This window comes from Ochlerotatus camptorhynchus, unplaced genomic scaffold, assembly GCF_037179485.1.
Source record: "Ochlerotatus camptorhynchus isolate MF236.1 unplaced genomic scaffold, CSIRO-AGI_Acam_v1.1 ptg000380l, whole genome shotgun sequence".
NCBI classification, from domain to species: Eukaryota; Metazoa; Arthropoda; class Insecta; order Diptera; family Culicidae; genus Ochlerotatus; species Ochlerotatus camptorhynchus.
The window spans coordinates 417,899-437,369 of record NW_027040868.1 but is presented as its reverse complement, the minus strand read 5'-3'; the positions used below and the strand labels follow the sequence as shown (position 1 = coordinate 437,369).

General features: G+C 39.1%; 1 protein-coding gene across 1 annotated transcript; it reads right to left on the bottom strand.

Annotated features, from left to right (window-relative positions):
• Window positions 1-659: 659 nt before the first annotated feature.
• Window positions 660-15,335, bottom strand: LOC135710400 (inactive CLIP domain-containing serine protease A30-like). The gene is made up of 3 exons (XM_065232965.1): window positions 15,125-15,335; window positions 7,561-8,068; window positions 660-1,332 (listed from the first exon to the last, which is right to left on the bottom strand). Exons 1-3 carry the CDS (start codon window positions 15,301-15,303, stop codon window positions 724-726), a joined length of 1,296 nt encoding a protein of 431 aa, XP_065089037.1. The 5' UTR covers window positions 15,304-15,335; the 3' UTR covers window positions 660-723.
• Window positions 15,336-19,471: the final 4,136 nt, after the last annotated feature.

Genomic DNA, 19,471 nt, shown 5'->3' with positions numbered 1-19,471 from the left:
TTTGATCTGCTATTTGACAGCTGAATTGGTTCCCGATATTCTATCCGCCAGACTATAAATATAGCGACTATAATAGATTGAGGTTAGAGTTACGTCCCCAGACAACCAGAATGCACATATATTCAGAATTGTTTTCGTGATATACAAACATATATACAAACAAACAATTCGTATAGAATGCAAATCAATGGCTTATACGTACAAAAGTAGAGGCCATATAAGTGCATATTTTAGTTTAATTTTAAACGAGTTGATTTAACATCATATACGACTTAATCTGTAATAACAAATTCATTTTGAAAAGTCTTACGATGTAATCCGATTTAATTTGTGATACAGTACGACGGAAAAATGAGTCATCGCATATAGGTTGGAAATTTGCATTCTATACGATTTAACTTAACCATAATGCGAGGTATGCCATTCTTATATGCGATTTTGATTTAAACTGTAGCAATTTACGATACTCTCTGTACATTGTTATACGACTTCTGGTTGTCTGGGCCGTATCCATTGTTTTCCTTCTTTTATTGTTATTGTTTCGTTGTCGACGCTCCATTTATGTGCATCGTACTAAACAGAAATTTATACTACTTTTTTAACTGTGTAGTTAATAGACAAGTAAACTTTCAAATTATCCCGTAGCATTGAATTTCGGCACATACATTGGTTACCAATCCAGTAGTAAGAAGAATGCATAATTAAATCATATATTATCAGGATTTAAACTTCAGTTTCATCACTTTCATCATTCAATTGTGGCCTGTAGATGTGTATGTTCCTTTCGAGTTTCTCCATTTCAGTATCGATCCATCTTCTAAATTTTTGTATATTTGTGAAGAGATTCACCACGCCACTGTTGTTTGTACAATCTGCGTTACCGTTGCTGCTCACGTGCTGATTCCAAACAAATATACCCGCTTGGTAGAATTGGTGATCTTGCCCCGGAATCGTACAGATCAACGGTGAACCAACATCGAAGGGACAAATATGGTTCTCCGACTCTTCACGAGCGCATTGGAAACTTTCGTGCAAGGCGAATGAATGCATGGTCCGGCGGATTTGGTGTTGACAGTCCTTGTGATTTAGTTGGTCCATATCTACAACCTTCATCTTGGGTCGAATGGTTTCACTGGGATTTTCTCCAGTTCCTCCCCATCCAGTAAGAAAACACGTACTTTCGCTGAAGTCTGTATCAGCTTCTGGCAAACAGATCCGATTAACTGTTCGAGAGAAGTCTACCTGATCATCCAAAACCAGCAGAGCCAAGCTGGATACTCTCTTCGTCTGTTGAAACTGATGGTGTCTGATAACCTTTTCCACCTTACGCATCTGGAATGGTAAATTCAACTGTTAGTTCGAAGTTATTACTATAAATGTCAAACCGAATATTACCCATAATTCACATTGAATATAATGAAAGACTGTTAACTACTTCCTTAATAAAATGCAATTTTTTAATGTTTTTATCTTCCTGTTTACACCGGTGCCGGTGGTGTAGTGCAAAGCGTGATTACCTCTCAACCCAAAGGGCCTGGATTCAATCCCAGTCTTCGTCGATTTAATCTTTTCTTAATAACTCGTTAGAAATAACGTTTCTCGGTGCGTTTGCTGTTGCTTTGATAGCCAATACAACCTGTTACAACTCTGCATTGAAAAAAAATCGCTTAGCTGTAGCAATGCAAAGAGAAAATCGAAGAAGATCATCGATCATCGCGTAAACGCCCTTATGCATGCTTACTGTCGATATTATTATATAGTTTCATACATTGAGGCAAATGGACGTAAGAATTCCATAAGATCCACTTATGAATTTTAGCCACAAGGAATCAGTATGAATTTCACTGATTTGCCTTATGAAAAATAATGATGACAAAAAAATAGTTGTTGCAAATTTGAATGGTATACGCCTATAAGAGCTACCTCATGTTAGACGAAAATAATTCATAAGTCGCGCTTATGAAATTCATATGTGTCGTGCATAATTCAAGCCTTATGAAATTCTTAAGTCTATTTGCGTCAGTGTAGAATTCAGGGAGGGTCACGATTGATAGGTTCATCAGTTGGTGTACAAAGGCAATAAATAATTCTAACTTTTACCTTAGAATGACCAAAGACTGACATAATGTAAGAAAGGTAGCATTTTTCAAGAATTAATATTAAATATCATTATTTTTTTATAGTCTTAAGAGTGTTATTGGGTCATTTTTGACTTGTCTGGAGGTGAGATTTGAACTCGTGACTTTGGTGTGAGGGGTATGGATGTTAACCACTACGCCGGGGTCTCCCCCTAAATATCATTATAATTCTGCAACCTTTTAGGCATTGGTGAAAAGGAATCGGTATACGGTGATTCATACATTAAATAGGAGATATTACGTATGTTCGTCAATTAAAGCAGCGTCTGCACGTCTATAGGGATTATCACTGCGTTACGCACAATACGAATATGTTTGTTTGTTAACATTGTTTGTTGCTACCTGCTCTATACGGAATGGAATGGATCGGCAACCTCTTGCTGTTCGGCAGTCTCTCCACTTAAACTGTATGATAGACAGTTGTTCTATTATCGGCAACTCTAAAAGCATTTTGTGTTAGGTATGCTTCATTTCACGGTAACTCTGGTAAAAGGGTCATAAAATAAATCGACCTGAAGCTGAAACACTGAGGGATAGTTTAGATGCATTCAATAATGTGTTGTGGTATGAAAATACCCATTGACGTTTTTTTAGCTACCGGAAACAGTAAATAAATGCCGAAGCCGTCATTTACCCTACAGCATATAAAATAAAATGTAGGGGAAATGGCTCAAATGTTGGCCTATGGATCTAAGATTGGGCCCATCGCTAAAAAACTGCTATTTATCATTAGATATTAAAGGATTAGTAATTTCCATTTAATTCCACTACCTCAAGGTTGGATGGAAATTACTAATTAAATGGAAATTACTAATCCTTCTCTCTCTCTCTCTTTCTCTCTCTCTCTCTCTCACTCTCTCTCTCTCTCTCTCTCTCTCTCTCTCTCTCTCTCTCTCTCTCTCTCTCTCTCATTATACAGGTATTCCACTAAGACGCCCACATTCATAAGGATGCTATTTATCAATTTTATCTAGATGAACGCGTCATTGGGACGGTACTAATGAATATTTTTGGCCGCTATTGGAAATTTATTCGATTGCTGAATTTATGTATGGGCCCAAATTAGGGGCATTTATACCGACATTACATCCATTTTCCCTACTACTTCATTTCCAAAAATCAAAATTTCTAAAAAATGCTTTGTTCTAAAACAAAGTGACAGAGAAAAGGAAAAAAATCCCTCTGTTGAATATGAAACCTAAATAGGATGATTCAATGCTGCATAACATTATATCCAACAAGATAAGCAAGGTAGTTTCTGATGAAGCTGCTGTATTATTTTCTCGAAGACCGGTTTTTGGGGTGTACTGTACATGCTTTATCCTCTTCCATATTCATAACTCCAAAATTTGGCATTGGTAATGCTAAATAAAAAAACCTGAATTTATCCACCTCCGGGGAGATCTGACACTTCTTACGTATCCATATCATGTGTCGAATGATGGGTTTTGACCAGTGAAATGAACTGGAAACTTCCCCAGGTGTACCCAAAACATGTACGGTATCTAATGTGATCCTGGACTCATGATAAAACCACCATTGCACTTGATTTTTAATTCTCATGTGATATTACGTGCTGCATGGTGGGTTATGGTCCAATTCAGAAACTGGTCACTTCCCCTGGGGTACCCGGAGCATGTCTAGATGTGTTCAAAGTGGTCCTGGGCATTTGTTATAACCACCAGTGTACTTGTTTTTGAATTATCATGTGATTTAACCTTCCAGCAGTTGCATCAAAAAAAGCTACACGAGCAGTCGCGTCGCACAATGAGGCAGTGAACCCGGTAGCACGGCCAAAACCTCTAGCACCGTGAGTATACATTCTACAGATTTTCAGTCTTAAGCAAAGTTGCTCAGTTTATGAAGGGCCAACTTTTGGTGTTTTCTGATTAGTCCGTATACCTACCTGAAATGTTGTCCAAGACATCAAAGACCTCAGACCTAAAGTGAGACATCGGCCTAATTTTCCATAAAAAGGGTGTTTTATAGGCGAAAATTAAAAGCCTGGTGTACAGTACATTGTTGATAGAACTGAATAGTGGAGTACAGCATTCCCTCCATATATGTGGTGGGTGGTACCTGTCTCGGCTGTCAACTAATTGAACTGATTTTCTGTAGATCCTTAGTTCATGGTTGATATCAATCATGTACAAAAATTCAACGTAATTGGTTGAAGGACAAACAAGAAATATCGGTGGGTGGATGGTACCACCCACCGCATACATGGAGGGCATCCTCGGTTCATGCGGTCTCCAACAACATCCTCTGATGATGAATCCCAAATAATCGTAAGCGAATCTTACATCCTCGCTAGGGTGAATAATTTGTAATAATTGTAAAACTTTGAGCATTTTGATAAAGGACTGCGTATTATTCTTACAGTTCTAAGCAGAAAACGTTAAAAAATCGTGATAATTATTTTCTAGAGGAAATTTTTAACACCGATATCTCACGTTCAGTAAGTCTGAAGTATTTGATGAGTTGCAAAACATTTATCAAAACTATAAAATACATAACTTTGCCAAAAAAAAACCCCTTGTAGGACTCTCCGTTCAAAAGAAATATTCGAGTGCCACATAGGCGGCAGGAATACGAATTAAGGGGGTAGTCCACTCTGGAAATTTCAAAAAATCTTTTTGTTTTGGCTAAAAAATACTTTGGAATGTCTACTTTGACATAGACTTGACTGCAAGTCCGCAAGTGACATCGGAGTACCCGCCCGTTACCGGCGAAACGGCGTGTCTTAGTAGTTCCAACTTTAAACGCGATTATCTCTAAACGATGTTTTCAAAATTGGCGGGCGCTGTATTTTAGAAACGGCTCATTCGATTTAAACGGCGAATGAATTTTCGAGTTAAGTAAGCGGGACGTCTGGAGCTGGAACAACATTTTTTTTGTGGTTATTCTCTGATAGATGACTCAGTCTTGTACGTAGCCGATTTTCAAAAGAATCAAAAATGACTCAATCAAAGCTTTTATCTCCAATTTTAGGGTACAAAAACGGACTGTTTTTTTTTTCAAAACGTCGCCAAATTTTTATTTTTCAGCCAAATCAAAAACGGCTAAGTACAAGACCGGGTCATCTATCACAGAATAACCACACAAAAAATTGTTGTTCCAGCTCCAGTAGTGTGACCGCCAGACGTCCCGCCCCGCGACGACTCAGACGGGAGGTCTCCTGGGGAACCTGGTGCAGCGGCTACAGGAGACATCCAATCGCGCCAAAAAAAAATCTCAATTAAAGAGGACATTTCAATTGACAAAATCATGCATTTCTTTTTTTGAATTGATCGTTATTTACCCTCAAAAAAATCGTGAAAATGACCTATTTTTCATGCCGCCAGAGTGGACTACCCCCTTAACGACGTGTTCAGGGTCCAAACCATTTGTGGGATAGTTTACCCATCCGGGATACAGTTCGTTAATGGTATTTGTTTATTAAGGTTGCCACTTCGAATTTTTAATGGCACGAAACCCAACGAAACTATAAATACTATTTACTGCTTATGCAAATGCAAATTGGGAACCCAAAATTGGCAACTTCAAAATACCCCCCGTAGAGAATAGAAGAACTATGAAAGTGGTGATAATTTCATAATTTTCCACAAGGAGGTATGCGAGCGCAAGCTTAAAATGCATTTATTTTGCTAACAAATTATTTATAAAATATCTAGTTATTGATACATTAGTAGAAAACTCAAGGTAGTAGTAGGAGTATTGCCAGTATTGAGTAGTCAATAGACCTATAATATTTGAAAACATATTTTCTTATCTGATATCTAGTTGCCACCATAGCAGAAACCAGATTTAAAGAAAATTTAAAGTAAAATAAAAGTATTTTATGATTTTACTCCTATATCTCACTATGCAACATTTTGAAATCATCATCTCTTTCATAGTTTCCACGGTCGCTAACTTTCATTTGCCAATTGCAACAGGTATTTTTTTTTTCCCCCAAATCGATTTGGTATAATTTTGTTAAAAGACTTTGCTCGGGTCTGTTAACTTCTGGAGCGGGCCTGGATCATTCTGGAAGGGGCCAGGCACCCTAAGATTCCCCATTAGCTACGCCAATGGGTATCCCACGATTTTATTGACTACACCATCGAAAGGCTGCTTATATAATGAACAATAAGTACCACTTTTACTATATGTTTAGTATTACTTCTGCGTGAAGCCAACGATTTACATAACAGACATAACAGTGGTAATTTTTATATGATACACTCAAAAAATTCCACACGTCACCATCATGTGTCTCACACTTAATTTTGCGCTTATTGTGAAACACATCCATTTCATGTGTGAATCTTATGTTATGAATTATGCCTGAACACTATGGATTTGAATTGTGACACACTTGGATTCTATGTGCCTCATTTGGTGAAATCAATCGCTTTGCACATCATTGTTCAATATTCTACAATATTCTACTTTATCGACTTCTACTTAACCGACTCTAAAAATGAATCGACAATATATAAACAGAACTGCCAGACGCCAGAGCTTTCACATATCTTTTTAATGGGTCTAATTTGGGATTCGATCATGGACTGTTGGGGTATGCTGCTGCCGGAGTCTTCGTTCGACCTCACTGTGCCACGGTTGTTCTCATATATGAGGCGGGTTGATAGGATAAAGTCACAACTCTTGTTTTCGAGCAAGCAATTCACATCGCATTGCAATGCAAAACACTTTAAATCCATCTGTTTTGAACAGTAGTGTGATTCAATGTGCAATACACTTGAATAGATAGTGAAAGATTTTCAACATTTCAAAGTTTGAAACACTATAAATTAACGTGTATAACACATTGAACCAAGGTGAAACACACTTAAAGTGAATGTGATTGTGCATTTAGAAAATCAAGTGTTTAAACACTTTGATCAAACGTGTGGAATTTTTTGAGTGTAGATGAGGAGATGAAAGTATAGAATTGATAGTTCCGTTAGTGTACGGCAGTGTGAAAATTGTATATAGAGAGTAGAAAGCGAGCAAGGACAACGTTAGGAAGGTAGAAATCAGTTTAATAAGTACAAACATAACGGAAAAGCACTGCATATTAACCAGAGGGATGCAATGAACAAAATTTTGCATGTGCATCATAGATTCAATATGTCCAATGTTTTTATTTTTATTATTTTGATCATCATAAAACACCAGTATAGGAGTTTATTAGGCTTGCAATTAATCAGAACGTTACTCAATACTCATTGCCTTGACAAAATATTGAAAACAGATCGAAACGATATGCCGAAATTAGTTCTTTGCTCCAAATGAGCCCTTTGCATTGCACCAGTTTTGAGGTTAACCAACCAGAAAGTGCGTACCCAAATGCATAGTTCCAAAATCAATGTGAAGTAAATGGGTTATATGTTGGATTTTAATTGGCTGTCACAGCATACCCTTGATATAAACTTACCTGACGCTTTTCATCGACATCCTCTACATTCCAAACCCCAGCATCTACATACAAATTGGAAATATTATTTGAAGTCACACAATTTCCCGATGTGAGGACAATGAAACTATCAATCAATGTTCCCCCGCAGAGAAAAACGTTCTGAACTATTCCAAAATCGTTCTTATTTTTCGAATAAATCTCAACATTCCAAGGAAATTCTCCTCTATTCGAATCTCTAATACCGGTCACGCCGGTGCCTATCGACTGCTGAGTACCGCAGTCTGGCGTTAGCCATTCATCGATGGGTTCTTCCGTTGTAGTAGTGGTAGTAGTCGATGTTGTAGTAGTGGTAGTAGTCGATGTTGTAGTAGTTCTTGTTGGAATTGTTGTTGTTTGCCTCCTAGTGGTCATTATTGCGGGATTCCGAGAACTGGCTTCAGGGAAAACTATCGTGCCACTATTTTCATCGCCTTGTTTCAAGCAACAGACCTGCGCCTTATTGGTACACTCAGCTTTGGAAAAGTTTCTGAAAAAACAATAAACATGTATTTAAACTTTACAAACGCAATTTGAAAAAGTACTAAAAATCGATGTTACAATATGATATACATAAATGTAGCGTCACATATCACACACGTTTACATTCCATTGTGTTGATGATTTTACTAATTTTAAATTATATTGAAACTCAGATTATTATTTTTTTTCAGTACCCGATCCGAACCCGCTACGGGTCAAATTTAGGGTAAAAATACCCGCACGCGACCATCGCAACGGAACAGCTCTAAAATTCGTAGATTTTCTCTGAGGCATGCTTCTGATCAACGCAGTCCACTGAACCTGCCTGGTAAATAGTTAACCGAACCTCTCAGAAGTTCCCCGAGCATCATAGCTTCTTCAATATAACCCCCTGATTACCATAGAAAATCTCGGAAAAGTTCAATGACTTCCAGTTAAGAGAACCTCAGGCATATTTAAAAATTTAAGGTGCAAATTCTGGAATGTAAAGATCACTGAGTTTCTGGTAAATTTAGCAACATTCTGAGAACCACAAGAAACTATATGGTGGTGTAAAAATCCTCAGAGTTTTTCAGATAAGCTCAAGAGAAATTCAGAAAAGTTCAAAAGAGCTTCAGAAAGACTATTCTAATAATTTATTATTCTAATAAAATATCAAGGATCTTCATTTAAAAGTTCACAGAATTTTAAAGAAGTTCAGGGCACTTTGTAGTACTTCAGAATGGACTGGAGAAACTTAAAAAGGGCAGCAAGGAGACCCTCAGAATGTCAAAAATACAATGAAGTGTCGGTGGGGGATGCAGGTCGATAGGAATTGAACTGTTAATAGGTTAGCATCTTAAATCATGTTTCAGGAAAAGAAAAACTCTAAATCTTATCTTCGTTCACCATGTTTAACATAATTTGTTGTGTGATCTCAGAACAATCAAGGAGATCTCGACTTTTTTGTCATAGGACTAGGTTAAATGACGGCTTCAGTAATAGCACGGACAAACAGACATAACTCTTAGAAGAAAATTCTTCAAAAAATATCGTCAAGCGTATTTTGCAGGCACACCATCACCCTCTATTATGCACATTCCCAAGCATGATTTTGAAACCGGAGCATCCCTCGTTCATGATATTTTTTCACTAGTTGCTTTTCCCTTGTTATGTCACCGCGTCAGCTGTGTTGAATAAAAACAAAACAGATGGAAGTCAGTGATGTCGGTTCTACGAAATTTTCCGTAGATCTATAGAATTGATTAAATTTTGCAGAAATAAGAATCCGTTTGAGAAATTCTCAGAAGCTTAGTCCTTTTTAAGGATTTGTTTTGATTATTTAGTATGATTTTTCTTTTGCTGGAAACAATTTTTTAAACGTGGTAATGCATCACTAATGAATGCTTTTTTTTGCGGTGTGAGCGGTGGCTCATGACTTTATTGTGTACGTAGCAAACAATATGTATTCTGTATTCGTCAAATTAGTATGTGGTATAGTAATGACTCGATTTTGTCGGCCCGTCCGCGCATCAAACTTTTATCATTAAATAATTTCATAAAATCTAAATTCTAAATCATTCTCATGCATCTTCATGATAGGTGTAAAGAGCATACATTGGTGCAATTCATCTTCTTCTTCTCCGCATTTCAAGCTTATTGCATATCGCACTTCCACAGTTTTAATTGAGAGCTTTCGATGCCTGTACCATTTTTGCATTGGTATAATTGCGTGGCAAGTCCAATCATACTTCTATGCCCAGGGAAGTCGAGACATTTTCCAATTAGAAAAATTCCTAGACCGACCTGGGAATCGAACCCAGCCACCTCCAGCATGGTCTTGCTTTGTAGCTGCGCCTTTACCGACTGAGCTAAGGGAGGCCTTTGGTGCAATACAACCACTGAAAAAGCGCATGGGTAGAACATTAGAAAAGTTTTTCAAAAAGGCGGCTCACAAAATCGGGTTATTACTGTATATGTCTTCAGTGGGATGCCTTGGTCCCCTTATCATTCTCAAGAGCTGACATCTATTAATTTGACCTTAAAAAGAACTGACATCACTGATAAGTTCAAAATGTAGTGGCTTGCTTATCGCTTCAGTGTGGCGCCACCATGACAAATGCAAGCAATGTGATAGTGAGTGTTATGTCTGCTTGTCTGTGGTAATAGCTTTACCACAAAACAAAATCCTTCAGTGTTCAATGTTAGCTACACGCTAATTTGGATATACCCAATAATGGTTAAAAAAGAACCATTTTGAAGCAAAGTGGCGCATTAAAAGAGTAAATATTTTAACCATTAACGAGTATCTGTTATCCATTAATGATTAACTTTGACTCATTCATGAGTAACAGAATCTAAGTACTAGTAAGAAAAAGGATGTAATATTGGACTACATTTTCCATATCAGGATTTCCCTGCGCTTCGGTCAGAGAGCGTATAGGGCGTCGTTGTGCCAATTTGGTCGTGGTACATTTCGGGTATGAGAGAGTAATTGCAGTTGGAAAAGTGCAGTGCAGATTACCCGAAGTTGCGATAGTGAAGGTATGATCACAGTCAAGCAGACATAACACTCTTAAAACGTTTATCGAAGTCGCTTTTAACTGTCAATTTAAATGTTTCTTAGTTGGTAGTACCGCCACTTGTTGTGCACATAATCAATTACCTAGCATTTGACGTTTACACACTACAATCATCTGTTGAGTGTATTGCCCATCAAAGTATATACTATAGATGGCGTTCAATGTGTTGTGTATGTATGTCTGTGATATAACATCGAGGTAACGTAAGGATAAAATCAAAACATTTAGAAATATAACACATCACTTTCAGAAATACTTCACTTCGCAACCGATGAACCATTCTGACGGCCATATGAGTACCCAAGTAACCATATAGTCACAATATAGCTTGTATATTCTTACTTTGCTGGAGTATGGTTAGTTGGGGAATCTGATGAAACTGTCATTTCTTACTGATCCCTTTCGTATTTCTTTCACTCTCTTTTCACACACGAGCACTCGGTGGACCAGCGACTTTGGACGTGAGCCTCGTCCCAGATCACCATGGCAAGATAGTGGACATATAATTAATATAGTGGACATGAAACCGACCACACCAACCAACGAGGAAGGAGTCAACATCGAACCTGGAACGGAAATTAGTGCGGATTTATCTCCCTAAGAAAACAAGAAAACCCCGGAAAAGGCGGAATCATGTTAGAACCAACCAAGGGCGATCTACGGAAGGAAAATGCCGGCGAAGCACGGAATGAAATACGAAGCGTTAAAGAAACACTCCAAGGGATTCCAAAAGAAGCAATTAACGGTGGCGGCTAAATTAAATATCAAAATTACACTAAATACATGCCAGGTTTGAAAATAATATTTTCGAACCTGGAAGTGTGTATATATAACCAATATCCATTTGATAACGGTGATGCATACATGCGGGGCTTATTGTGAGTGAAAGTAACCTCGGAATGGGTGTGACTCTCCAGTCACTCTGAAATGGGTTGCTGGATCTGCAATAGAGCTATCACCTTCTAACTCCGGGACTAAAGCTGTCTACAATGACCATAAATGCGGCATTGTAGAGAGAGTTCCTCCATAATAACAGTGGCGGCCAGTGGGGCTTAGATGGAATACACACACTCACACACACGCACACACTCACACACACACACACACACACACACACACACACACACACACACACACACACACACACACACACACACACACACACACACACACACACACACGCACACACACACACACACAGACACACACACACACTGACACACACACAGACACACACACACACACACACACACACACACACACACACACACACACACACACACACACACACACACAAACACACACACACACACACATGGGTTACAAATGGTGAGTTGACAACCTAGCTCTGGTTCTCACAAGTTCTTACCTCACACCTCCCCGTGGTGTAGCCTGGGCAATGCTGTCCTTCTGACAATAGCAAAGTGAGGGGGTGCGACGCGAACACTGGCGCGGTTACCATAACACGGCGATAGAGGAAATACTTCGTCAACCCGCAGGAGTGCCAACCGGCACATTAGGATCGACGCCAGTAAGATCCTTATTACGGTATACTGGATACGGCATGGAACTATGGACACGACACGGCATAATGGATTGGATACCACGCTACAGGGCTGACAGTCGTGCTATTCTGCTCCCTAAGTAAAGAAGGGTGACACCTTCTTGAAATGGCGAGTGGGCTATTAGTGCGGCTGCCCCCGTCCTGGTAAAACCTTGGCAGGCCTCCGGATACGTTCAAAACTCGTCACCAATTGGTGATTGGTGAGTAGTAGGCTCAGATGTAACATTCCTGACTTACGCCGATCTGGCTCTGAACACGGCCCCCATGAAGGACCGTGTCAACCATAGCATGGCCTCCCTGCTTGCATAGATAACCATGAGATCATGATAGGAGACTACATACAACGAGTGGAGATAACGGCCCGGAGAATGGAGGAAATCGGAGAAAAAAACAAAAAAGATGAAAATGAAAAAACCAAAAGAAATATGAAGGACGACGGCAAGACGCCAGATAGTGAAAACGGAGGAGCGTCAAACCAGGTGACCACAGCGAGTTCCAGTAGCAGCATACTCCAAGTGGATCAGCATGGATCCCAAGGAGAGCAGCTAGGTGCGGTGCCATGCCAAATATTCACACCGAAATCCAGCAGTGGCAAGCAACAAGAACCGCAGTTTGGGAGAACCAAAATGACAGAGGTCAGGAGGAAGATCGATGATCTATATGTGTTCGTAAAGGATAAAAACAACGTACACAAAGAGATCAAGCAACTTGTGACTGGAATCAAATCCGGCATAATAGTGGCAGATCGGGAATTCCATGAGTGCAGAAAAAGAGCCGAAAATGCCGAAAAGGCTCTCCGGGAGGCCAAGGAGGGCATAAGTCTGGCTGAAGCACATGAGACGCCGAAGGGACCCACAAATCCACGTCCTGAAAAGAGAGATAGGGACACGCCAGGAGATGAGGAGGAGCCCAAAAAACGCAAGGACGAGGAAGGCATCAAGGAGATGGGAGAAAATGGTGGGTGGCGTAAAGTCGAGGACCAGAAGGAGAGGAAGAAAAAACAGAAAGAAGATGAAGTGAGGAAGAAGGAAGAGGAAGCGAGGAAAAAGGAAGAGAAGAAGAAGGAAGACAGGAAGAATAAGGAGAAGTCTAGGCCTCGTAGGGAGAAAAGCAAGGGTGACGCTCTGGTTGTTGAGGCGAAGGACAAAACGTCCTACGCAGCACTCCTCCGGAAAGTGAGAGAGGATCCGGAGTTGAAACAACTAGGCGAGAACGTGGTGAAAACCAGGCGAACCCAGAAAGGCGAGATGCTATTTGAGCTGAAAAGGGATCCTACGGTTAAGAGCGCAGCTTTTAAGGAGCTCGTCGAAAAATCTCTTGGTGAGACGGCGAACGTAATAGCCTTATCCCAGGAGTCAGTGGTCGAGCGCAGGGATCTGGACGAGATCACAACAGAAGACGAGTTGAAGAGTGCGCTGAAGGTGCAATGCAACCTGGGAGACGTACCGATGGCAATTCGGTTGAGGAAGGCGTATGGTGGCACGCAGACGGCGTTGATACGACATCCTTCGGACGCAGCTAACGAGCTGCTGAAGACAGGCCGAATCAAGGTTGGGTGGTCAGTGTGCCCGTTGAAAGCTAATCCTCGGGTATCTAAGAAAATGGAGAGATGCTACAAATGCATGGGCTTCGGTCACCAGGCGAGAAACTGCAAAGGCCCAGACAGATCTGATCTGTGCAGGAAATGCGGAGAGAAGGGGCACGTTGCAAAAGACTGCACAAAGCAACCGAGGTGCATGCTCTGCAAAAAGGAGGACGGAAACGGCCATGTGACGGGAAGTTTCAGGTGCCCAGAGTTCAAGAAGGCGATGGTGGGCCAGCAATAATGAAGGTAACCCAAATAAACCTCAATCATTGCGACATTGCTCAGCAACTGTTGTGGCAGTCGACAACAGAAACAAAGTGCGACGTTGCAATCATTGCGGAACCATCGAGTCCCTCCCGATAACGGTAACTGGGTGGCGGATAGAGCTGGGATGGCTTCTATACAAGTTATCGGCAGATACCCCATTCAAGAAGTGGTTGCGAGCTCATACGAAGGTTTCATGATCGCCAAAATCAGCGGAATCTTCATGTGTAGTTGTTACGCACTTTTCGCGCTAGTTGTCTCAGAGCCAGAAGACGTGTTCAGAGAGCAAGAACGGAAGCAGACAGAGAAGAACGAAGAGAACTGTTTCGAGTGACCAGGGCCGCACTTAAACGAGAGATTAAGCAACACCCGTTCCCACACAGTAAAAAAAAATTAATATCACATCAAAGTGGATGCACTTCAATCGTGTTGAAAATATGGTGTATTATTACTTGCCAAAAAGGACAAAATTACCATTAATACAGTGCATGAACTGACATTACGCTACTTTTACTGCATTTGTTTATTTTGTGGCTATAAAAAATACATGAGATTTTCGACATTATTGAAGTGCATCCTCTTGGATGTAATTAACAAAATTTATTTTTTGCTGTGCAGCATAACAGTTCTTCTTTTGACAACTAATAAGCTTATTTGGTTCGTTGCACTTAAAAAAGTATCATTTTATTGAACGGCAGGTACACAGCAAAAAATAATTTTGATATCACATCAAAGTGGATGCACTACAATCATGTCGAAAATTTCATGTAATTTTTATGACCACATAAATAAACAAATGCAGTAAAAGCAGCGTAATGTCGGTTCATGCATTGTATTAATGATAATTTTGTCCTTTTTAGCAAGTAATATTACACCATATTTTCGACATGATTGTAGTGCATCCACTTTGACGTGATATCAAAATTATTTTTTTGCTGTGTACAACAATAAAGCGTTTAACTTAAAATTATCAACCAGCTTCCAATGTTGAATGCACATGCGGAACATGTACATCTCATGGAACTCAGTATGAACAAATCACGATATTATATAGTTAAGACCAGTATTGCAGCTAATCATATATCTTACTCAATTCCACATTCACCACGCTCCACACAGGTTGCAGATCGCAAATCACAGCTTCTAGAGAAAAAATCTGCAATTGGGTCGACTGTAGTTTTTCGATAATAAATTTGTACTCCATTTTGGGGATACCCAAGCACGCAACAAAAAAGCAAAATTACCACAGGCACTGTCTTCCGATTCATTGCTAGTATTAGACTACCGCAGCGTGTGGCTATAGAAGAGCAAACTGATACTTTAGTCTGTTTATAGTCTGCCAATCAGTAGCGGGAATTCCCCGGTTTTTTCAAAAGAAGTACACAAAAATACATAAGCGGCTGCACTATCATGCCTTCTCTCATTATTAATTCAACTATCAGGATGAAAATTGACTTTCAAAATATTGATATGGAATTCATTATGTTTTATATGTAACGACTCTTTGCAAATTAATAATGATAATAATATTGCTGAATGTATCTGAAAGTGGAATGCAAAAAGTGTGATAAAAGTGCACGTTTCCGTTAAATTATTTTGGTATCTTCGGAGCACTTATTGCTTGCATCATAAGGCATAAGTGCACTGAGGACACCAAGACGATTAGTAGGAAACTCGCATTTTTATCACACACGGAAAGCGCCATATTGGATTCCAAAAAGAGTCAGACATCGATTTCTGTTCTGAAAATATGCATTGTGGGATTTATGTTAATTTGAAGTTGGCATCTTGGATTCCAAAATAAGCAGACAACGATTTCCTGCCCCCACATGTCGTCTTCATTCGAGAAGTAAATAAACTGGAAGCCTCGTTTTTAAAATTTTAAATGATGAGGCAATGAATTCCAGCCTCTACCTGTCGTTCGCATGCCGAAAATATGCTTAATGTAAGGTATTTGAGGGTTTCCCATAAACCGAAAGTCCCCATCTGAAATTATACAATAGCTAGGCAACGATTTCCTGCCTCTATATGTCGTTCCTATTCCGAAAATATGGATATTGTATGTGGGTGTATGGTGTATGGTTGTATGGTGTTTGAGGGTTTTCAGTAAACCGGAACACACCATTTTGGATTCCCAAATGATTATACATCGATTTCTGGCCTCTACATATCATTTCTATTCAGGTGACATTCATTGTCCCCTAAAACATATAAAAAAATTAAAGAAGCAAAACAAATAGTTGATTTTTATTCATGGTGTACTTTCGTAAACAAAAAATATTGTTGAGCATAAAATCGTGGGTCCATCCAATCTTATTCGCATGAAAGAGTTTCAGGGTCACATCGTTTGCTCGTCGTATGAACTGAACAAGTGCAGACACAAATTGATGAAATTTCGTCGCTTGTTTTTCGGTATGTTTCTTTTATCTTTCGTTTCCCTATCAGTTTTTTGTTGTAGTAGGAAAAAAACGTACGAATTCGCTGTTGAACGTGGAAAATCTCAATTGGAACGGAACAAAGTACATATACTCAATCCTGGATCGAGAACATAGTTGATTTCTGCCGGAGACGTCAGTCCGCTTGAAAAACCTCATGTTGCCAGACATGAACTACTATCGTTTTCACTTTTCTCTTCTCCTTTTTTTTAAATTTGATTGCAATAATATTGTTAGTATGAGTTTTTAATTGTTCCTTCTCCTAAACTCGAAATGTGACCAAATTTTGTGCAACTTGTTTCAATAAATTGGAAAAAAACATCGAAAAAATATGGAGGCTTAATTGGATCTGTTCCTGTTTTACGAATTTAATGAAGACTTAAGCGCTTTATCGTAGCTTTATGTCTCCGGGTTTTTAATATCGTCTATCAGAACACAGAAAAAAAAATGTTGAATATTACATCCAAACTGCTGCAACCAGGTCAATCCATCGGTTGTGTAATATAACGTTGTACGATGTACATCGATTTTGCGAACAAAATTACATCCATTGATGTAATATTGTATCTGCTTTTTGCTATTACATCATTATTTCATACATCAGCTCGAATTACATTGATCGATATTACTTTTTTTGCTGTGAAGTGGCTTATTCATCTGGTATTTATGGTTATAGCATCAATTTGATGCAGTATGTTGAGATATGAGAAACTCAGCTGCCTTAAACAGTCGTTCTTGCTTACTGAGCAGAAACTCGTGGAATCCATCCCAGGTCCTTTCATATCGAGGAGATTTAAAGTCACGGAATTAGTGAGCGCTTAGCGAATAGTGCTTAAACATGAGGCGAGACATCACACGAATGTTCTTAAAAGCATCATGGGAAATTCAGAATGATGATTCAGAAAACATCGGGCCTGTTTAAATCGAAGATTTAAACACGATGCTTCAGAATCCAATAAATGGATGAAAAGTCCCGATTTTGGTAATTATATGATTGGTTGATCGTTGGGAGCATCAAAGCTAGAATGTTTAAGTGATACTCCATTTTCTTCTGATGGTTGGGGCATGAGCACTAACTCTTGTCCTGATTACTGGAAAATCCTGATTCCCTAGTATGAAGTTGTCATGACTAGGGTGCGGTGGTAGATCTTATACCAGTAACGCACCACAAAAAGGTAATCTCCCAACGTTACTGGTTTGAAAAGATAAAAATTTACAAAATGGAACGAACTCACCAAGTTTAGCCAATTGAACCTGAAGGCTGCCTGACATGTGTTGATGTAGAAGTCAAAATGGTAGACGAAGCTTAACGAGGATCAACATGAACTAAACCGGTGTATGGTAGTTGCGCGGAATGGCTTCCTTCGATTTGAGATAAACAAATGTTCGGATGTATGTAGTGGATTTTTGATGTGCATTGGCAAGCCTTTTCGTGGCCAATAATTCAACGCTGCGACTCAACGAATGATGGGACGAATTATGGGTAGTCTCGTGGAGGTTCTACTTGGCTTCGGAACAGTTCTCAGCGGTAAATAATGGGGACCTATCATGAGGAATTAGAAATTGTCAACTAGGCCTGCTTATGGCTAGATCAGCAACCGATTATAGATATAAAAAAAACTCAACGGAAATAAAACAAACGTCAGGTTTGAACACACGCACAGCCTGCTGTGTGTGAATCATTCCTGTTGAGAAAATTAAAACATACTATGAATTAATGTTTAAAAAGATAACCATTCAGGCGTTTTATTACATTGATTTTAGGTTGATCCTCCTAAAGTATCGCTAAATCTGACAAAGAATCATGCACTTGTTACGTAAGATTTTAAAAATAAATTTTCTTGCGTCTTGATGTTCGATGTTAGATCTTACTAAGGGACGCACACAAGATATATTAAGAACAAATGAATTTTCAAAACCTTCGTTTCACTTGCGGTCCCACTTAACCCACGGTCTCTGACTATGTGGGGTAAGTGGGGTTTATAATTATTCTATTTAAAATCATCACAATGTCGCAGTTTTCCATTAGAAGTGAAAATGAGCTATTCTGATTGCCATATAAACATTTCAGCAATATTTAATATGTTGTCTTATTTCTATATACAAAGACTTAATTCCAAAAATACTCGTATTGATGGGTATTTGACAGTATTTCGCACTTTTATGAAACCGGAAGCCACCATCTTGGATTTCAAAATGGCGTCAGATATCGATTTCTGGCCTTTAGACATCACCCTGATTCCAAAAATACTCATATTGATGGGTGTTTGTCAGTATTTCCCATTTTTGTAAAACCGGAAACCACCATCTTGGATTTAAAAAAAAAAAACCTGCAGATTATTTCAATGCGATATAACGAGTTGCTTCCTTGATGGTTGTCAACGATATGGCTGAATGAAGGGTGAAGCTAATGTCTGACTTATCAAGAAATCCACCCCAGACCTAGTTCAACAGCAATATTTGCTTCAAAGATAGAACAGAATTGTAGAATATATTAAAATGAAATATAATCATCAATGACATTTGTGTGAATATATCTGAAATTGTTTATTGCACCAAAAGAGTAGGGAAGAGAATGGTAATACTCGCTTTACAACTGCTCTTATGAGATTAAACAACTGTTTTTCAATAACCCATCCGAACAACTCGAGAGATGGGAAACTCTGAAGTTATTTTAGACTTTATTTTTACTTTCATTCATATAAGTGAGTGCCGGAAAGCATACAGTAGTTGAGGGAGGAGAGGGGTTTCAGAAGTTGGGACCGGCCATGTATTAGGTGTATTTCAAAACACGCTCGGAGGGGGAAGGGGGGTTAATTGGTCAAAAATATACGTAATTTATGGATGGTCCTAATTTTACTCCCAAGGCTGTGTCGCAATGGGTGAGTTTAATTTAACTCGTGGTTAAAAGTGACAGATGAGTTATCGAATAACCCTGCTATACGAGCGTGGTTATTCCGGACCGACAAGAAGTTAAATTTTAGTAACCGTGACTGAGTTC